At 35.9% G+C, this 21,870-nt stretch overlaps 1 protein-coding gene across 13 annotated transcripts in view; it reads right to left on the bottom strand.

Moving 5' to 3' along the window:
* Nucleotides 1-21,870, bottom strand: part of PSD3 (pleckstrin and Sec7 domain containing 3) — a 713,619-nt gene that overhangs the window by 190,772 nt on the left and 500,977 nt on the right. For 12 of the 13 annotated variants that reach the window (XM_077849457.1, XM_077849458.1, XM_077849455.1 and 9 more), the window contains one exon: nt 13,378-13,421. The exons of the other annotated variant lie outside the window; for it this stretch is intronic. In XM_077849457.1, coding sequence (XP_077705583.1) covers nt 13,378-13,421 — 44 coding nt within the window. The remainder of the gene's footprint in view (nt 1-13,377; nt 13,422-21,870) is intronic. 13 annotated transcript variants of the gene reach the window in all.

Raw genomic sequence — 21,870 nt, 5'->3', positions numbered from 1 at the left:
AAAAGAATGATTCATGCCTGAATATTTTTATAAAGACTAATAGTGTAATATTTTCTACTTGAGATTCCAGACATCTCAAAACCTTACAACCTACAAAATTCCCCTACTTTTTAACATGAATGTATTCTCTCAGTAATCAAGTATATAACTCATGGAGTGGTCTAAATTCACTACTTAGTGGTACAGTTCATTTTAAGATGATGAAAGCTCTAATGCTGATAGCAGATAATCTTTATACTTGCATGTTCTTTTTGAAGGTCACCTGTAAATCACGACTTTCCGACATTCTGTCTTACTCATGACAGGTGATTTATTGTGAAACCACAAACTTAGATAAGAAATCATATGAATTCGCTGGAGTATTGTATCTCAGTGGAATTCCACAAAGAATGGAAAACAACTGCTTCCTATAATTTAGAAAAGCTGAGTATCATTACATTGACCTGAACACTGAGCAGATTTTGAAATACCTCATTTTGGTAAGTCTCATCATAGTGGAGTTTCAGTTTAAACTAAATAGTTAAGCTAGAACCAAACTTAAACTTATCTTGAAGGGCCTTGGTTATATGGAATTCAAATACTGAAATCAAATATAAATTGGAGGGGCTTGTGGGTGTATGTGTATGAGTGTGTTGGGGGTAGTGGTGAGAAGTAACAGTTGAAAACAAAACCATTTTCCAGAGCAAAACTGAATATTACTCAACTACATTCAATATGAAATCATCACTAAGAATGTGATATTGGAATTGGATAATAAAGATAAGTTCACTAGGCAGAAAAAGTGAAACACTTCCAGTATTCACATTTATACGTGCATTTCCTTTTTTTCTAAATTGTAGTAAAATATACTTAATATAAAATTTACCATTTTCAAAATGGTACTGTTCTGTGACATTAAGTACATTCACATTGTTTTAAACCAAAACAACCATCCATCACCAGAATTATTCATCATCCCAACTAAAATTCTGTAACCATTAAATAACAACTTCTCATTCCCTCCTCCCCCAGCCACTAGTAACCATCATTCCATTTACTATCTCTATGAATTTCACTACTATAGGTATACCTCATATAAGTGAAAACATACAGTAATTGTCTTTTTGTGACTACCTTCTTTCACTTAGTATACTGTCCTAAAGGTTCATCCATGTTGTACATGTTTCAGAATTTTCTTTTTAAGGCTAATATTCTATTGTGTATGTATATGTATATAAATGTGTGTGTTTATCCATTTTGTTTAAGCATTTAGCCATCAAGGGACACTTAGGTTGCTTCTACACTTTGGCTACTGTGAATAATGTTGCTATGAACATGAGTGTAAAAATATCTCAAGTCATTGCTTTCAGTTACTTTGGGAAAACAGAGCTATCCTATGACCCAGCAATTGCACTTCTAGGTATTTGTTCAAAGAATACAACATAGTGATATGAAGGGACACATGCACCCCATTGTTTATATAACAGCAGTGCCCACAACAGCCACGTATGGAAAGAGCCGAGATGTCCATTGACAGATGAATGAAGAAATACTACAAATATACAACAGAATATTAATCATCAAAAAGAATGAAATCTTGTGATTTGCAACAATGCAGATGGAACTAGAGTGTATTACGTTAAGCAAAATAAGTCAGTCAGAGAAAGATGAATGCCATGATTTCACTCACATGTAGGATTTAAGAAACAAAACAGATGAACATAAGGGAAGGAAAGGAAAAATAAATTGAGATGACAATAGAGAGAGAGGCAAACCATAAGAGACGCTTAATTCTAGGAAACAAACTTAAGGGTGCTGGAGAGCAGGTGGGTGAGAGGAAGAGGTAATTCACAGGTGGTCAGCATTAAGGAAGGCACTTGATGTAATGAACCCTGGGTGTTATATGCAAATAATGAATCACTAAATTCTATCCCTGAAAGAAATAACATAGTATATGTTAACTAAATTGAAGTTAATAAAGAATTAAAAAAATTACTTTGGGGATATATTCAGAAGTACAATTGCTGGAACATATGGTAATTTTTTGAGGGTGGGGGGTAATTCTTTTCTTTTTAACTTTTTGAGGGGGGATCCCTGGGTGGCTCAGTGGTTTAGCACCTGCCTTTAGCCCAGGGCACGATCCTGGAGTCCCGGGATCGAGTCCCACGTTGGGCTCCTGGCATGGAGCCTGCCTCTCCCACTGCCTGTGTCTCTGCCTCTCTCTCTCTCTATGTCTATCATAAATAAATAAAATCATTAAAAAAAAAACTTTTTGAGGAATTGCTTGCCATAGGTGGCCATGCCATTTTACATTCTCTCAGATGGTCCACAGAGTTCCTTTACATGTTTGCTAACACTTTTCTTTTGATTTGATAGTAGCAATCCTAACAGGTATACAGTAGTATCTCATTGTGATTTTGATTTGTATTTCCTTAATGATCAGTGATGTTGAGCATCTTTTCATATGCTTATGAGCCATTTGTGTATCTTCTTTGGAAAATAATCTATCCAAGTACTTTGTCCATTTTTTAATGTTTTGGTTTTTTAATTGTTGAAGTGTCATCCTTTATATATTCTGGATCTTAATCCATCATCAAACATTTGAATTACAGATATTTTGTTTCATTTTATGGGTTACTTTTTCACTCTGTTGATAATGTTTTGATGCACAAAATTTTTTAATTTTGATGAAACTCAGCTATCTAACATTTCTTTTGTTTCCTGTATTTTAGGTGTTATACCCAAAAAATCATTGCCAAATCCAGTGTCATGAAGTTTTTCCCCTTCTGTTTCTTCTAAGAGTTTTATATTTTAGCTCTAATATTTAAGGTCTTTGATCCATTTTAAGATAATTACTATATATGGTGTGAGATAAAGGTTCAAATTCTTTTTTTTTTTTCTCATGTCTAAGTCCAGGTTTCCAAATGCCAATTGTTGAAGAGTGTCCTCTCTTCATTTGAATGATCATAGCAAGTTGTTGAAAATCATTAAATCATAATATGGAAGGGTTTATTTCTGGCTCTCCATTCTATTCTATTGGTCTTTATATCTTTCTTTCTGTCAATACTGCACTGTTTTTGATTACCATGGATTTATAGTTAAGTTTTGAAATCATGAAGTGTGAGGCCTCCAACTTTGTTCTTTTTCATGATTATTTTGGCTATCTGGGGTTCTTTCAGATTCCCTATGAATTTTAGAATAGGTTTCTATTTTTTTGCAAAACAACAAAAAAGTCATTTAGGAATGTTCTGGGAACTACACTGAATCTGTAGGTTGCTACAGGCAGAACTGATTCCTATAGGTTCATTGGGCCTCTTGGATCTGGTGTCTATTTCTATCTCTAGGTTTGGGGCATCTGGGTGGCTTAGCTGGTTGGGTGTCTTGACTCTTGGTTTCAGCTCAGGTTATGATTTCAGGGTTTTGAGATTAGGCTCCACATTGGGTTCTGTGCTTGGTATGGGGTCTGTTTGGGATTCTTTCCCTTTCTGCTCCTTCTCTTGCTCATTTTCTTGCTAAAATAAATAATAAATGGATAAAACCTCAAAAAATATTTTTTGAAAGTCACTGCATCATCCACAGGGATGCCTGTGGAGCATGGCAGACAGCAAGAGGTCAAGCCCCTGCTTGTCTCTCCAAGATGGAGTGGGTGCTGGCTCACTAATAATTAAAATGAGCCTTTAGTTGTCAGGCAGTGTGCTAGGCAATGTGTATATCAAAAAGATTAAGACCATCTGAGGGACTTATAGTCCAACAGAGGAAATAAATACATATAATAATGGGTAATATACTTTTTTTAATAAATAAAATAGAGTATTGTATTATAAACCTCAATAGAGCTGGGCACAAAACAGTGAAGGACTGGACAAGAGGGAAGAGTTCATATCAAATATGCTGAATGATATGCACAAGGGATCTTTATGAGTGGTAACAATGGGTGATGAATTCTAGTGATTGTTATACAACTCTATAAATATACAAAAAAATCATGAAATTGCACAATTAAATGAGTGAATTTTATTGCATGAAAATTGTACCTCAGTAAATCTGTTCTTAAAAAATAAACATAGTAGTTGAGTGCAGGAACAGAACACTAAGTTGAATGTGATCCAAATATTATGATCAGGTGATTGTTGGAAAATAAAGAATAAACTTATTTTAAAAATCTGCTGATGTGTCAAGATATTTCTGTGATACCAGATTATATTATGGCACAAGGCAGAGTGAGTTTAAAATGAATGTCTTTGTCATTTACCAACAGTATAAAATAAAAAAGATATGTAAATTTAAAATTGATGAAACTTAGAAATATATTTTATTTTCTAAAATTATCTTATTCTCACACAGGCATCTGAACTATAAAAAAGAGACGGACTTTGTATTAAAAATGTCAAACTCCGTCTTTATTTTTTTTACCATCAAAAAGAATGCTGCAAAATGTGAGGATGATGCAGGCTGGTAACTTGGCTTTCTGAAACAAAGGAGCCGACCATATGTACAAGTACTGTAGCATGCTTTTCCAACTAAGAAAAAGTTAACTATAAATGATAAGAGGTTTTTAAAAAGTTGTTGAAAGTGTAGTGGGATCAAATAAGAGGTTTCCAAAAGATCTACTGAGAAATTTTTAATGGGCAACTTAAAATAACTTCTTTTAGTATTATTGACCTGGCTAAATTTTCCTCACCCCTGAAAATGTATGTATGCTAAAATGTACACATACAAAATGCTTAATTAAATCCAGACAACTATTGTCTAAAATGTCTAGGCACTATATTAGCTACTGCATACATAGTATGCTTCATTTAGAAACTATATGCATTATAGTATTTTCCTCTTATGTCATTAACAAAAATCAAAAGGTTAGCAATTAATATAGATGGTATAAAATTCTAAATCATCAGCATGTTAGGAAAAATGAATTCCTTATAGCCCCGCTTCCATAATTCTTTGCACCTCAGTGATTCTAAAATTGCTGTGGGACAAGTAGGATACTAACATTATAATCATGTTCTATCTGGTCACCAACTATCTGTTCAGCATATTCTGAAGTTAACGATAATGTAAAGCAAAGATAACAATATTTGTAAATTACATCATTTTCATCATCATCTTTATGGATATTAAAACTGTTAGGATAATAATTCCTTAAGTATTCTAAGTATCCATCTATATCAGCATTGAGAGATATGCTGCTTACATAGAAAGCAGATGTTTTGTTTTTAACTTGCCCTTTAAAGCTAAGAATTGGATAACAAATTCCTCCAGTTTCCTATACACTTGAGTTCAGAATACTTGAAATGGCTGAGAAAAACAGGTACTTACAGATTAAACATTGTGGGCTATGATTCAGATTCTTAATAAGTTACATTTCACAGACTATGAATATATTCTTTTCAAGTGTACATGGAACATTCTTCAGATAGACCACATATTAGGCCAAAAAAACAAGTCTCAAGAAATTAAAAAATATTGAAGTTATACCATGCATCTCTTGTGACCACAATGGTATGAAACTAAAAATCAACTACAAGAAAAAAATCTGGAAAGAGTACAAATACATGGAAGTTAAATATCATGCTATTAAACAATGAATGGGTCAACCAAGAATTTTTTTTTAAATAAAAAATTAAATGGAGAAAAAAGGAGATAACATAATGATACAAAATCTTTGGGATGCAACAAAAGCAATCCTAAGAGGTAAGTTTAGCTGAGACACCTGCACCCCGATGTTTATAGCAGCCACGTCCACAATAGCCAAACTGTGGAAGGAGCCTCGGTGTCCATCGAAAGATGAATGGATAAAGAAGATGTGGTTTATGTATACAATGGAATATTACAGCCATTAGAAACGACAAATATCCACCATTTGCTTCGACGTGGATAGAACTGGAGGGTATTATGCTGAGTGAAATAAGACAATCGGAGAAGGACAAATATTATATGGTCTCATTCATTTGGGGAATATAAAAAATAGTGAAAGGGAATAAAGGTGAAGGAGAAAAAATGAGTGGGAAATATCAGAAAGGGAGACAGAACATGAGAGATTCCTAACTCTGGGAAACGAATTAGGGGTGGTGGAAGGGGAGGTGGGTGGGGGGTGGGGGTGACTGGGTGACGGGCACTGAGGGGGGCACTTGATGGGATGAGCACTGGGTGTTATTCTATATGTTGGCAAGTTGAACACCAATAAAAAATAAATTTATTAAAAAAATAAGAGGTAAGTTTATATAGTAATATCGCCCTATCTCCTAAAGCTGGAATAATCTCAAATAAACAACCTAACTTTTTACCTAAAGGAGCTAGAGAAAGAACAGCAAACTAAGTCGAAAACAAGCTGAAGGAAGGATATAACAAAGATTACAGCAGAAATAAATGATACAGAAACTAAAAAAACAATAGAACAGATCAATGAAACAAGGAGTTGGTTTTCTGAAAAGATCAAAGAATTGATAAAATTCTAGCCAAAATATCGAGAGAGAGAGAGAGAGAGAGAGAGAGAGAATGAATGAAAGAACTCAAATAAACAAAACCAGAAGTGTAAGAAGAGAAATAACAACCAACATCACAGAAATACAAACAACTGTAAGAGAGTATTATGAAAACCTATATGTTAACATACCAAACAACATAGAAGAAATGGACAAATTCCTAGACACATATTACCTGCCAGAACTAAAGCAGGAAGAAATAGAAAATTTGAAAAGATCTATTACCAGCAATGTAACTCAATCAGTAATCAATAACTCCCAATAATCAAAAGTCCAGGATCATATGGCTTCACTGATGAATTCAAATATTAAAGAGTGAATACCTATCCTTCCCAAAAACTATAAGAAGAAAGAAAACTTCTATATTCATTCTATGAGGGTAGCATTACTCTGTTACCAAAACCAGATAAAGACACAGTAAAAAAAGAGAACTGTAGTCCAATATCTCTGATGAACACACATGCAAAAATCATCAATAAAATACTGGCAAACTGCATCCAACAGTACATTAAAAAAATCATTCACCACTGTCAAGTGGGATTTAATGCAGGGATGAAAGGTGGTTAAATACTGGCAAATCAATGGACTACATCACATCAGTAAGAGAAAGGATAAGAATCTTAAAATATCTGCAGAAAAAGCATTTGATAAAGTGCAAGATCAATTCATGATAAAAGCCCTCAACAAAGTAGGGCTAGAGGGAATATACTTCCACATAATAAAGGCCTCATATGAAAACCCACAGTCAACATCATCCTACATGGGGAAAATCTAAGAGCTTTTCTCTTAATGTCAAGAACAAGAAAAGGATATCCACTCTCTCTGCTTTTATTTAACATAGAACTGAAAGTCCTATCCACAATACTCAGAAAACAAAAAGAAATAAAAGGCATTCAATTTGGGAAGGAAGAAGTAAAACTTTTGCTATTTGCAGATGATACCATATTTTAGATAGAAAACCCAAAAGACTACACCAAAAAACCTCTAGAATTCATAAATGAATTCGGTAAATACATAGGATACAAAATCAATGTACAGAACTCTGTTGCATTTCTGTGCACCAATAATGAAGTAGTAGAAAGTGAAATTAAGAAAATACTCCCTTTTCCAAGGCACAAAAAATAATGAGATAAGTAGGAATAAACTTAACCAAAGAGGTGAAAGACTTGTATTCTGAAAACTATAAAACACTGATGAAAGAAATTCAAGATGGTCTGAAGAAATGGAAAGACATTCCAGGCTTACGGATCGGAAGAACAGATATTGTTAGAATGTCCATATTACCCAAAGCAAACTACACATTTAATGCAATCCCATCAAAATACCAACAGCATTTTTCACAGAAATACAAAAAACAACCCTAAAATTTGTATGGAATCATGAAGACTCCAGATAGCCAGAGCAACCTTGAAAAAGAACAAGAAAGCTGGAGGTATCACAATTCTGGACTTCAAGTTATATTACAAAGCTGTAGTGATCTAAACAGTATGGTACTGACACAAAAAGATACCGAGATCAGTGGAATAGAAAATCCCAGAAATAAACTTATAATTATATGATCAATTAATATTCAACAAAGCAGAAAAGAATGTGTGTTGGGAAAAAGACAGCCTTTTCAACAAATGCTGTTGAGAAAACGGACAGCAACATGTAAAGGAAGAAAACTGGATGACTTTTTCACACCATACACAAAAATAAACTCAAAATGGATTAGGAACCTAACTGTGAGATCTGACGCCATTAAAGTACTAGGAAAGAACACAAACAGTCATTTCTCTGACACTGGCAGTAGCAACATCTATCTAGATATGTCTTCTGAGGCAAGAGAAACAAAAGCAAAAATAAACTATTGGGGCGACATCAAAGGAAAAGAAATAGCCAAGAAAACTAAACAACAACCTACTGAATGGGCAAGATGTTTGCAAATGACATTTCTAATAATGGTTAGTATCTAAAATATATTAAGACTTTATAGAACTCAACACTCAAAAAACAAAAATCCAATTAAAAAATGGGCTGGATGCGTCGAGCTCTCGGCGTGGAGCCTGCTTCTCCCTTTGCCTCTCTTTCTCTCTTTCTCTCTCTATCATGAATAAATAAATAAATAAATCTTTAAAAAAAATGAGCTGGAGACATAAACAGACATTTTTCCAAAAAAGACATTCAGATGGTCAATAGACACATGAAAAGATGCTCAACATCACTCATCATCAGTGAAATGCAAATCAAAATCATAATGAGACATTACCTCACACCTGTCAGACTGGCTAAAAAATACAAGAAGCAAGTGTTAGTGAGGATATGTAGTAAAAGAACCCTTGTGCCCTGCTGGTGGGAATGCAAACTGTAGTAGTAACTGTGGAAAACAGTATGAGGTTTCTCAAAAAATTAAAAATAGAACTACTCTATAATCCAGTAATCATACTACTTATTTACCACAAAAAATACAAGAACACTAATTCAAAGGGATACATGCACCCCCCCCCATGTTTATTGCAACATTATTTACAACAGCCAAATTACTGAAGCCTTCCAAGTATCCACTGAAAGATGAATGGATAAAGATGGGATGTGTGTGTGTGTGTGTGTGTGTGTATACAATTCTATATATATGTCTGTATAGAATTGTATACACACACACACTGATATTATTCAGCCCTAAAAAAGAATGAAAACTTGCCATTTGTAACAATATGGATGGACCTGAGCATACAATGCTAAGTGAAATAAGCCAGTCAGAGAAAGACAAATACCATACTATTTCACTTGGGTGGAATTTAAGAAATGAAACAAATGAACAAAGGCAAAAAAAAAAGAGAGAGACAAACCAAAACAGACCCTTAACTATACAGAACAAGAAAATGCTTACTAGAGGGCAGGTGGGTGGGGGGATGGATAAAATAGGTGGAGGGGATTAAGAAAACACTTATCTTGATGAGCACTGAGTAAAATATGGAACTGCTGAATCACTGTATTATGCACCTGAAACTAATATAAGACTATATGTTAATTACACCGGAATCAAAATTAAAAGAGAAAATACTTTTTAAATTACTCAAAAATAATTAAAAAATAAAAACTGAAATAAAAAACGAAATTACTTTTGGATGTCTTAGATCAAAGTGTGATATAAATGTCTTGATCCAAAATACTTTGTTTAAGTAAGAAAGTTTTCCTTTGTCTACATATACTATTAAGAAACACCACCTTAGGGAGATCCCTGGAGATAAATAAAATCTTAAAAAAAAAAAAAAAAAGAAACACCATCTTAATTAATAACTTCATATATCTAAATTCACTAGGGCTTTAGGATATTAAAGTTATTAACAGAATAATTCACTGCAAAAATGAATTACTGTGATTTATCTTTTTGTGATAGAAATAAAATAATTTTAACTTCAAGGTAAAAAGTATTTAAAAAATAAGACAGAGAAGTACTCTTTTCTTTAGAATACAAGTTCAAAACATTCTTTTTTTTAAAAAAAAAAATTTATTTATTTATTCATGAGAGACACACAGAGGGACACAGACAGAGGGAGAAGCTGGCTCTACACAGGGATCCTGATGTGGGACTCGATCCCAGGACTCCAGGATCACACCCTGGGCCAAAGGCAGGCGCTAAACCACTGAGCCATCCCGGGATCCCTAGAATATAAGTTCAAATCTAAAAGGTAAGTATAGGGAATTACAATTTTTCTTCCTGGAGGACTCTAATGTTTACAAATAATAAAAAATAGGGAGTATTATAATAAAAGAGAAAATGATAAGGAAAACAAATTTAGGACAATAAATTGCATTCACAAGCTAAAGGTGGCTCATCTAAATCAGTCTAAGTTACAAGAAAAACACGATTGAATGGAAATAAAACTACCCTTTTCATATGGCCATTTCCTACAGAGCAACATTTGAAACAACATTTTAACAAATTCTAGCTTTGTCACTAGACTGTAACTTTGGATTTCTTAATGAATGCTTCTTTCTTTTTTAAGATTTCATTTATTTATTCATGAGACACAAAGATAGAGAGGCAGAGATACAGCAGAGGGAAAAGCAGGCTCCTCAAAGGGAGCCCAATGTGGGACTCGATCCCAGGATCCCAGGATCATGCCCTGAGCTGAAGGCAGATGCCTAACCACTGAGCTACCCAGGCATCCCTTAATGAATGGTTCTTGACTTCATTTTCTTCATATAAGAAATGAGAACACTGGGATTTCAGTGAGATACAGTGAGAACCAGTGAGAACTGGGAACTGTGGATTTTGAAATACACATTTCAAAAAAGATAAAAGTGAGGCTGCTTTGATCATCTGAAATAGGCATGATGCTTCTAGAATGTAGAACTGAGCCCCTGTTATTGCCCTTCTTTCTCCTTACTCAGATCACCTAGGGTGGTACCTAGATGTATTCCTAGGTTCTAGGAAGTTCTAGTGCTCTATGAAATCCAGCTAGAAAGCCAAAGGACTAAAAACTCTTAAGTCTCTCCATTTTATAACATTCCACAGTTGCATAATTTGATTTTTTCTAAGCTTCTACAGTCCGTATCAAGTAGCCTCCCAAGCAAGTATACATTATTCTACAAATTTTGTAGAAGCATCTTCTTTCTCACTAACCATTGTCTAAACTATACAATGGTAGGCTGATCTTTTAGGAAACGCAATTCCTTGCACTATTGTTATTGTTCTTTCCATAGCTTTTTATGTAGACTTCATTGCCTATAAGCACTATACTCAGTAAAGGAAGATATAAAGGGACAAATGCAGACATGTATCATTTCCTTAAAGAGCTTACAGTAATGGAACATTCCTACAAATAACTATAATGAGGAGTAGAAGCTGACAGTATCATTAAATAAAGTAAAATAGATGTCTAAGGGCTGAGATTATTTCCGGTTAGGAGCTCAGCTACAAAGAATGGCAGGCTTTGAACACAAAAGATTGGTACAGATGTGGATTCTAGGCAGAGGTTGCTTCATGAATACCAGCATAAAGGCAGGTAGCCATGAGACAAGTACAGGGATGTGTGCATAGTAGTTAACTTAGTTGAAATGTAGGCTATGTAAAGACAAATATTGGAGAAAAAATAGATTACCGACAGAATGTAAAGAGCCTAAGTGAAGTTTTATTTTTTTATTTATTTATTTATTTTATTTATTTATTTTTATTTATGATAGGCACACAGTGAGAGAGAGAGAGGCAGAGACACAGGCAGAGGGAGAAGCAGGCTCCATGCACCGGGAGCCCGACGTGGGATTCGATCCCGGGTCTCCAGGATCGCGCCCTGGGCCAAAGGCAGGCGCCAAACCGCTGCGCCACCCAGGGATCCCCTAAGTGAAGTTTTAGAGCAGGGGAGCAAGTTTGAATTCTGAATTCAAATAGGTTAAAGTAGTAGAAAGAGGCTGGAGACGGATGCACCTGCTAGGATACAAAAAGTCTGATTGCCTGAAATCAGACTGTAGCAGTAGGAATGGAGAGGAAGGGTGCTGTTTGGAGTCGAATCTGCAGCAGTGAAAAAAGTGGCATGGGAGGAGTCAAAGATAATGTAGAGGCCAAAATCTAACCAGACGCCAAATTCCCTAAGTAGGGAAATACTGGTACTGTTAACAGAAATGGAGAATATATGACAAAGTTCAGACAGATGATTAAGGCTAAGTTTATTTTTTTTAATATTTTATTTATTGATTCATGAGAGACATAGAGAGAGAGAGAAAGGGAGGGAGGGAGAGACATAGGAAGAGGGGGCATAACTCTGCCTCTTTCTGTGTCTCTCATGAATAAATAAAGATCTTAAAAAAAAACTGTAACAAATTCACTACATCAAGAATTTAGATTTACAGAACAGATCCTCAGAGGTACATTTATCTGGTTTTTAAAATAACTTTTATAAAGGAATCTTCAAAATATTCTCTCCCATAGTATGAATATATTTATACTTCATTTTTATTAATTTTCTCTAGAGGAGATTAATTTTCTCTACAGAGGTCAGGATATGCCTTTTTTTTAAAAAAAGATTTTATTTATTTATTCATGAGAGACAGAGAGAGAGAGAGACAGACAGAGACAGAGACACAAGCAGAGGGAGAAGCAGGCTCCATGCAGGGAGCCAGATGTGGGAGTCAATCCCTGGACTCCAGGATCATGCCCTGGGCCAAAGGCAGGCACTAAACCACCGAGCCACTGAGGGATCTCCAGGATATGCCTTTAGTATCTCAGCAAGATTCTAAGTATAGTATTTATGAAATTTTTCTAGGAAACTCACTTTTACTCATGACTTATAAGTCCAAAAGTGATCACTTTGGAGCATAGGCCATGAATTCTTTTTATTATCTTAACAAGTTTTCCTTGAAATGATATATTGTCTTTGAATCTGATGATGTATACAAATATAGACATATCACATGTACTTGTAAATATTAGTCTCAAATTCAAAATCCCTAATTTAAAATAGTATCATACAATCTTACAGTTATTGGAAACAGTTTAAGTAGCATTTGCTTAAATTCATTCTGGCCTGTTATATGTGAGATATATGTAGTCAATGCTAAACCACTTTTTTCCAATGTACAGATGAAAGGAATAAGATTTATCCTCCAAATTCTGATTCTAAGTTCATTTGCAGATTGTTGTTACGTCACATGGTAGAAAAACATATTTGAATTCTTACTATCAGTGAAAATCAAAAATAAAAATCATATGCAGTTCTATTTAAAAGACATATTTTGATCTAATTTATGGACAACTTTAGTAACTTTTTTAAGTTAAATTCTTACATTAGACACTGGTGTAAAATGAGAACTGGCCATGCATATTTAATCCTTCTCTAGGATCACCTTCTCTAGGATCACCTCTAAAGCATAAAGAAAGACAGTAAGAAAAGAACTGGTTCATTTATTAAAATGCTGACATGCAGGTACTTACACTGCCCATTCAAGCTTCTCATTCTTAATAGAGTTGTACAAAGCCTGTAAAGAGAGAAAATAAGATGGAATATTCTTTCAGTTCTATTCAATATTTTTAATTCAGCAAATGACCAAAGCCAAAAGGTTTGAATGGAGTCAGCAAGCAACTCCCCAGCCCCTTGTTGGTCACTCTGTCGGCTCTGAAAGATCAGGAATACACAGATGAAACAAATGAGCATAGGGTAAAAAAGCAGCATTTTGTAAAATAGATTTTGCACCAAGTAAAAAATGACTTTTATAAATACACACAACACTGTATTGCATTGTACCATAGTAAAATATTAGGATATGATGAAAATTAGACTGTGTACTCCATTTTTTAATTCAAAATACGGTCTTATAGTTTCATGAGTTTGGATACTGAAGTGTGAATATCTTTTTCATTGATATAATAAATATAACTGTTTTCATAACAATTTAATGAGCAAGATACATGTGAGGGGGGCTGAAGCTAGATTATGGAGAATGATCGTGGAATAATTTTAGAGTTTTATACCAATGACTCATGCAGTTTTTATCAGTCTAACTTCATAATTGTGCTTATAGCTAATGAGTGTTACCCTGGTGTGCATGAGGTGGTCAAGGGGAAAGACAGAAAACTTCCTTAGAGCCTTGGCAACACTAATGACAAAGTCAACCTGATTGCCTCTGATTCTCCCAGATATGATAAGATCCTTGAAATCAATTGTTCCACTATGAAAATCATCCAAGAAAATGCTATTCCACATCTCTACTTCCTTAATTTTGAGTAAGTTATATATAAAAGAAAACACAAATGTATCTCTAAGCTATAAAACCACTGCAACAAATTGTATCAAAGAAAAGAATACTGCCTCATAACATTATAATGATGTTGGAATGTTTTTCTTCAAAAAGGACTTGGACCTATATGACTCGCCAAAGATTCAGCACAAAGACATTTAGGTTATAGACTTTATATTACTTAAGATTTAATCCATGTATCTTTAGCCAGTATTTTCATAGATTCTGTGGGAATTTTGTAGGTGGCTATAACAGTCAGTTTAAATACTAGATAATTACCAAGCTAATAAAAATTAGGAGGCATTTCATCACTATCAGGACATGGTAGAATGCATCCTCACATGTAAAAACTGATAGAACATCAAATTAAAATAAGGGGTAAATTGAAGGACAAAGATTGGATATTCTTTTTGAAGAACTAAACTTCCTGAAGAACTACAGCAACCCACTGTTTAAATGTCTCAAGAGGCTGCACTTATTTAGAAGTGCAGAGAGAGTAGAAGTCTAACTCAAGCCTGGAGACTCCTGCTGGCAAATCCTTTCTGAATGTGTTTCATTACTTGTGTGAGTATTTTGAATCCCCAAGCAAGAGTGAGCTGAGAAACTGCATTGAAAAGAGACAGATGTTGGCAAATTGAACACCAATAAAAAATAAATTTATTGAAAAAAAAAAAAGAGAGAGAGAGAGACAGATTGGGGCAGCCCCATTGGCTCAGCAGTTTAGTGCCGCCTTCAGCCCCGGGCCTGATCCTGGAGACCTGGGATTGAGTCCCACGTTGGGCTCCCTGCATGGAGCCTGCTTCTTGTAGTAAAGATTAAAAAAAAAATCGATTCTTAAAGGCAGATACTTGAAAATGATATCTAAGCATCTAAAAATTTTCAATACATTTAATTCTGTCCTAGAACAAGTTTTTTCAAATATTTTGCCCTTGAGAATATTCTCCTTAATGAGGTACTGAGTTCCAAAATAGAAAATCCTATTCAGCTGTACATCATGCAAAAAGAAATCTTTTATAAAATATCCTATAAAATTCAGCAAACTTGCCATATTGTAGTCCCCTCCCAGTGTATATATTATAACATGACAAATCTAAGAAGTGGATGTTCTCCTTATCCTTTTCAATTGCAAAATTACAAAGGGATTTTCTTGAATTTTTCTGGTACTTTATAATGACACTATTTTCCTTAAAAAAAAAAAAAAAAAAGGAAAAGATATTTTGCAAATGCATCTAACACTACATATCCTTCATCACAATTTCCCCTTTTTTTTATCTACTTAGCTTAGTTAAGAATTGAATTCCCTGATTCCCCTTATCTTTAGCACCAGTCTCCCTTCCATCCTTGTGCAGCCTAGACTCCACGGTCTCCCATATCAACCAGTCTTGTTATTATTAATATCCTCAATTTCTTTGTCCCCCTGCCTCTTTGCTGTACCCAAAAAGAAACATTGAAACTCTTGAGCAATCCTACTCTGACTTCTCCACAATTATATCCCCTACATTAGTTAAGGTTTCTTTAGTTTCAGACATTAACCCAGAGCTACCTTGAGCATGAGGGTGAACTCTTGGTTTCTTTAGCCAAATCAAAAAAGACATGGATGAACCTGGCCTCAAGGACACAGGCATTCAAAACTCTGCTCCTCTCTTCTCAACAATTCTCCTCTTTTTACCCCAAACATCTCCATTCCTTGTTTCCTTACTATACAAGCAACTTGTCTACAATAAGCAACACTCATTTACTTCTTTTATAATAAGAGAAAACAGTTCTTTCTCCTAACTCCAACTTGAAAAGATTCTAATTGATGTCGTTTAGATCACCTGTCCTCCCCACAGACTAATCCATGTGGCTGGAAGATGAGGTATAATAATTGGACCCATCCCTGAAGTCAAGGAGGTTGGCTACGCAGCGCTGACCTAGCCCCTAGAGTAATCCTCCTGAGCTTCACAGCTGACCCTAATTCAGCCCTAATAATGAAAATTAAACAAGAGCACAAATTAATGCCATTGAATATTCATCATCTCAAACTTCAGGAGACACTTCATTCATAAGCCTCTTTTTGCCATCTTCCCTAAAATACATTTTTTTCTGTCTTTCTGATGGTAAGGAAGGGGACATCCCACATCTACAAAAGGCTGTCTGTGGTAACACGTCTCTTCCTTTATTAGCTCTTTTCTATCAGCTCTCAGACATGTGCAAGTTTCTCTGAACCCTACTTCTGCAACTTAGTTATCACCCTTTGTTCCTCAGTCCCTATTGTAGCCAAATTTCTGGGAGAAGTTTCTGCAATTCATATCTGTACTTAATTGTCTTCTCTTCAACTCAAGCAACTTGCTTTCATTCCTGCTCCTTCATTAAAAACTGATCACAATAAATGTGTCAGCTTCATTATAAATTCAAGGCCACTTTTCAGTGTTCCTGTATCACTTTGCCTATCAGCAGCATTGAATATTCTTAATATTTTCTTCCTTATTTTCTGTGACACAATACAGTTATTTTCTCCTCTTTGGATAATCCCGATTACTCATATCTTCCTCATCTTATCACTTAAATGTGGATGAGCCTAAGGGTTTATCTTCAGCCCATGTGACCTCTTGTGAACTTTAGATCCATATGTCAGATGCACTGAGATGTCTCCAAAGCACCACAACTCAGAAAAGAGGAACTATGGCATGAACGCCTAAAAGCGAAAATGTACTCTCAGTCTTAGTGAACTCTGTTAGTATACAGTACTTAAGTTTTTGATGGAAATGCTATACATAAAGCCCAAGTAAAGGTAGCTTATAGTAATATGAAATATATCCAAGATGATCCTAGGACTGCCAGAATTTTTCTATCAACTGTTTCATCCATTACTATTATATTTATATCATACAAGCAAGAAAGCTCCAAGTTAAAAATCATATTTGTATCCGCCTACTAATGGCAAAGGGACAAGCCTTTTACTAATAATGTCGGGATGAACTGCGAAACTCTCTAATTTCTACTCAAGAAATTGTCGGGCTGGCAGGATCAAGGGGGATCAGGAGGGACCAAAGAAATGGAGGCCAACCCTCCACCTTGTTGCCCCCACCTCAGAACTTTCCCATCACAGCAGACCACCCAACAATACATCATCAGGGGGAGACTGGACCTATGCAGGAAACCTGAACCGTACTTTACCCAGATCCCATGTAAGGGCATAAGCAGTTATCACTCCATGCTGATTTACCAGTAATATGCCTTATACCTATCATCCAGTACAGACACACAACCCCTCTCCCCTCCCCCCTTAAAAAGCCTGCTTGCACTCCCCTGGGCGCAACTTTCCCAGCTGCGACTTCCCTGCTCTCTCCCTCCCCTGCTGGCTATGGAACCTCACCCTAGAGCACATCCCATTAAAAGCCTGTTTCAAACCAACTTTCTTTTTTCTTTTCTTTTCTTTTCTTTTTTTCTTTCTCTCTTTATCTTCTCTTTCTCTCTCTCTCTCTCTCTCTTTCCTTCCTTCCTTCCTTCCTTCCTTCCTTCCTTCCTTCCTTCCTTCCTTCCTTTCTTTCTTTCTTTCTTTCTTTCTTTCTTTCTTTCTTTCTTTCTTTTTCTTTCCTCCCTTCCTTTCTTTCTTTCCTCCCTCCCTCCCTACCTTCCTTCCTTCCTTCCTTCCTTCTCTCCCTTCCCTTCCCTTCCCTTCCCTTCCCTTCCCTTCCCTTCCCTTCCCTTCCCTTCCCTTCCCTTCCCTTCCCTTCCCTTCCCTTCCCTTCCCTTCCCTTCCCTTCCCTTCCCTTCCCTCCCCTCCCCTCCCCTCCCCTCCCCTCCCCTCCCCTCCCCTCCCCTCCCCTTTCCTTTCCTCTTTTCTTTTTCTTTATTGGAGTTCAATTTGCCAACATATAGCATAACACCCAGTGCTCATCCTGTCAAGTGCCCCCCTCAGTGCCCATTACCCAGTCACCCCAACACCCTGCTCACCTCCCCCTTCCACTACCCCTTGTTCATTTCCCAGAGTTCTGTCACCCTCTTGGATATTTCCCACTCATTTTCTCTCCTTTCCCCTTTATTCCCTTTCACTATTTTTTATATTCCCCAAATGAATGAGACCATATAATGTTAGTCCTTCTCCAATTGACTTACTTCACTCAGCATAATACCCTCTAGTTCCATCCACGTTGAAGCAAATGGTGGGTATTTGTCGCTTCTAATGGCTGAGTAATATTCCATTGTATACATAAACCACATCTTTATCCATTCATCTTTCAATGGACACCGAGGCTCCTTCCACAGTTTGGCTACTGTAGACATTGCAGCTATAAACATTGGGGTGCAGGTGTCCTGCCATTTCACTGCATCTGTATCTTTGGGGTAAATCCCCAGCAGTGCAATTGCTGGGTCGTAGGGTAGCTCTATTTGTAACTCTTTGATGAACCTCCACACAGTTTTCCAGAGTGGCTGCACCAGTTCACATTCCCACCAACAGTGCAAGAGGGTTCCCCTTTCTCCACATCCTCTCCAACATTTGTTGTTTCCTGTCTTGTTAATTTTCACCATTCTCACTGGTGTGAGGTGGTAGCTCATTGTGGTCTGGATTTGTATTTCCGACCAACTTTTGCCTGGCCTCTCTATTTCATTTCACTACCCATCGATTGGATTAAACCTGACAGAAACAACAAAATGAAATTTCACAGATGACAGGACAGGAGCCTTAGAGATCATAAAACAAATTCTTCCTTTTATAGATGAAAAAAATTGAAGTCCAGTGTTAACTAACTTCTCTCAAGGTCCAATAGCTGTATTTCATAAACTGACTCAAAAAACACATTTCTCAGAAATCAACTGGCTATATTCAACTAACTACATTCTCTCCTCTCAAGACCAACCTTTACAGCACTGTAAATGCTGGCTTGTCAAGGCCCAGGTGAAAAGGTAACAAGGCTTGTGCCTCTCTTAGAATATATTCAATAATGGTAGTCACTGTAATATTCTAAAGGATGAGCTTTCAACAAGAGCCACTGCTGCTAGGACATATATTTGAAATGCCTTTTTGGTGACCATGATTGGTTTGCCACACTGATTCTATATCCTCAGTCCACTTACAACTAAAGATACTTGCCATATAAATGGCTAAAACTGGAGATGTAGTCTATAGCTCAGGAAAATAATTTATCCCTAATTTAAGGAATAAATTTGTGAGGAATTATTTGGTCTAGCTCCAAGAGAACAAGGTTTCTGGGCAACATTGTCATGAAAGGCTGTTATATCTTGGTGACTATGAATTGATGGTTGGGGATAAATCAACCTTAATGGGTCCATAGCAACCCATATATATATGCAGTGAGGTGATAACCAGTTGTGGTGGGATAAATAATGGATCCTCCAATGATGTCCAGGTTCTAATCCCTGGAACCTGTAAACATTTCTGATTATAGTAAAAGGACTGCAAATGTGATTAAGTTAATATCTTGAGATGGGGAGGGTATCTGGTCTGGGTGGTATCTATAGACGATGGAAGATGGGATATTTATGGAAGACAGAAGAAGAGAAGGACAAGTGAAGATGGATACAGAAATTGGATACAGACACAAGTGAAGGAATGCCAGCAAACACCATACATTGGAAGAGGCAGGGATTCTCTCCTAGACACTCCAAAGGGAGTACAGCCATGTTGATACCTTGATTTCAGATTTCTGGCCTCCAAAGTTATGAGAAGATAAATTTCTGTTGTTTTAAGACACCAGGTTTGTTAGAGCAGCCTTAGGAAACTAATACACAAAGGTATAAATGGAAGACAGATATCTGAGTAAAGAATGAGCATACCCATAGGTTGATTTTCAGAAATATTTCCAGAATTGGTACCTAGGGAAAACATAGTCTTCACCATACTGGTTTCAACCAAAAGTGTAAGGTTGCACACCAAAATGAGTCAAGGGATTCTTTAAAAATATTGATCACTGAGTCCCATCCCAGATCTACTAAATCAGATTTCCAGTTGAGAAAATACATGAACGCTTTTAAATGCTCTACTCCTGACTCTGATATGAACTCTTTGTTGAAAACCACTGCTTTTGATGGACATCTGGGCTCTTTCCACAGTTTGGATATTGTGGACATTGCTGCTATGAACTTTGGGGTGTAGGTGTCCCCTCGGATCACAACATTTATATCTTTGGGGTAAATATCCAGTAGTGGAATTGCTGGACAAAGAAGATATGGTCTATATATACAATGGAATATTACTCAGCCACCAGTAAGGATGAATATTTCCAATTTACATCAATGTGGATGGAACTGAAGGGTATTATGTCTAGTGAAATAAGTCAATCAAAGAAAGACAATTATTATATGGTTTCACTCATATGTGGATTATAAGAAACACCACAGAGAATCATAGGACAAGGGAAGGAAAACTGAATGGGAATTCATCAGAGAAGGAGAAAAACCATGAGATGCTCTGCTCTTAACTATAGGAAACAGAGTTGCTGGAAGGGAGGTGGGTAGGGGAGATGGGGTAATTGGGTGATGGACATTGGGGAAGGCACTGTGCGTTATTGCAACTGACAAATTATTGAACACTACATCTGAAGCTAATTATGTACTACATGTTGGCTAACTGAATTTAAATTAAAAAAAAACAACAACATACCACTGCTTTGAAGTTTATCAATTGTTTAAGTGAAATTCCTGCAACTTAACCCAGGAGGTAGATAATAACCAAATCTCCACTGAGATTAAATAGGACAGAATGATTCTTCAGATTTGAAGTTCATTAAATTTTAAGAATGAGAAAGCAAAAGTAAATTGCTTAAATCACAGAGATCAAGGTATCTTGGTCTAAATTTACTTTTAAGTCTTTGTTCTAAAATTTTGATTGCTTTTCACTGAGATGATAAAATGCAATTTTATTCAAGGCTTAGCACCACCACTGACAGCCCACACCTGGTTCTCTGATGTTTTCTCCATTATCATGCATTGTGTATCCCTGAGATTCTCTGTCTCTCTTTCTTCCTCCCTTCCCTCTCTCCCACCCTTCTACCGAGAGGCACATTTTACAATCTATGATGTTCATGTATTTTAGTTCAATCATCTCTAAACTCCCATGATTTTTTTCTCCATGTAGTCCTTAAGTTATTATACAAAGTACAAAGGATAAATTAGATAGCTTCCAATTTCCTTTAGTGAGACAGTGACCGCAGTAAAATTTGTACCCAGGAAGAATTATGGCACCATCAACACCATAGCAATCTTTTCCAAGTGCAATGCTGCTTCATGCAGATAATCAGATCAAATAGACTTTTTAAATATAAAATTAAATATGTACTCCTCTGGAAGTTATTATAAAAAAATGACTATGTTTGAAAAAGACATTACTTAAAAACTAATGATAAAACTAGTAACCAAATGAATTTCAAATTGTTTAGAGAAACTCAAAATATGTTAAAGTAATGGTGATCTATTTCTATTTTCTTCTCTGTGCCTTCAAATAATATTGACAAATTGCATTATCTCCCTCATTAGAGGCTCCTCTAAAATCAATATTTAGAATAGGCTTCTTGTTTGCCCCTTCTATTCCTGTAGGATTTCACATGTTTGCAATGTACCAAATAAGATTACAGATAAGAGCTATACCTCCCCTTTTCTTTAAATTGGTCTGTCATTTATTTCATCACGTGTAGGTAATTCTTTTTTTTAAAATTTTATTTATTTATTCAGAGAGAGAGAGAGAAAG

Source organism: Canis aureus, chromosome 15 (assembly GCF_053574225.1).
Source record: "Canis aureus isolate CA01 chromosome 15, VMU_Caureus_v.1.0, whole genome shotgun sequence".
Taxonomy (NCBI): domain Eukaryota; kingdom Metazoa; phylum Chordata; class Mammalia; order Carnivora; family Canidae; genus Canis; species Canis aureus.
This window is presented reverse-complemented; position numbering and strand designations above follow the sequence as displayed.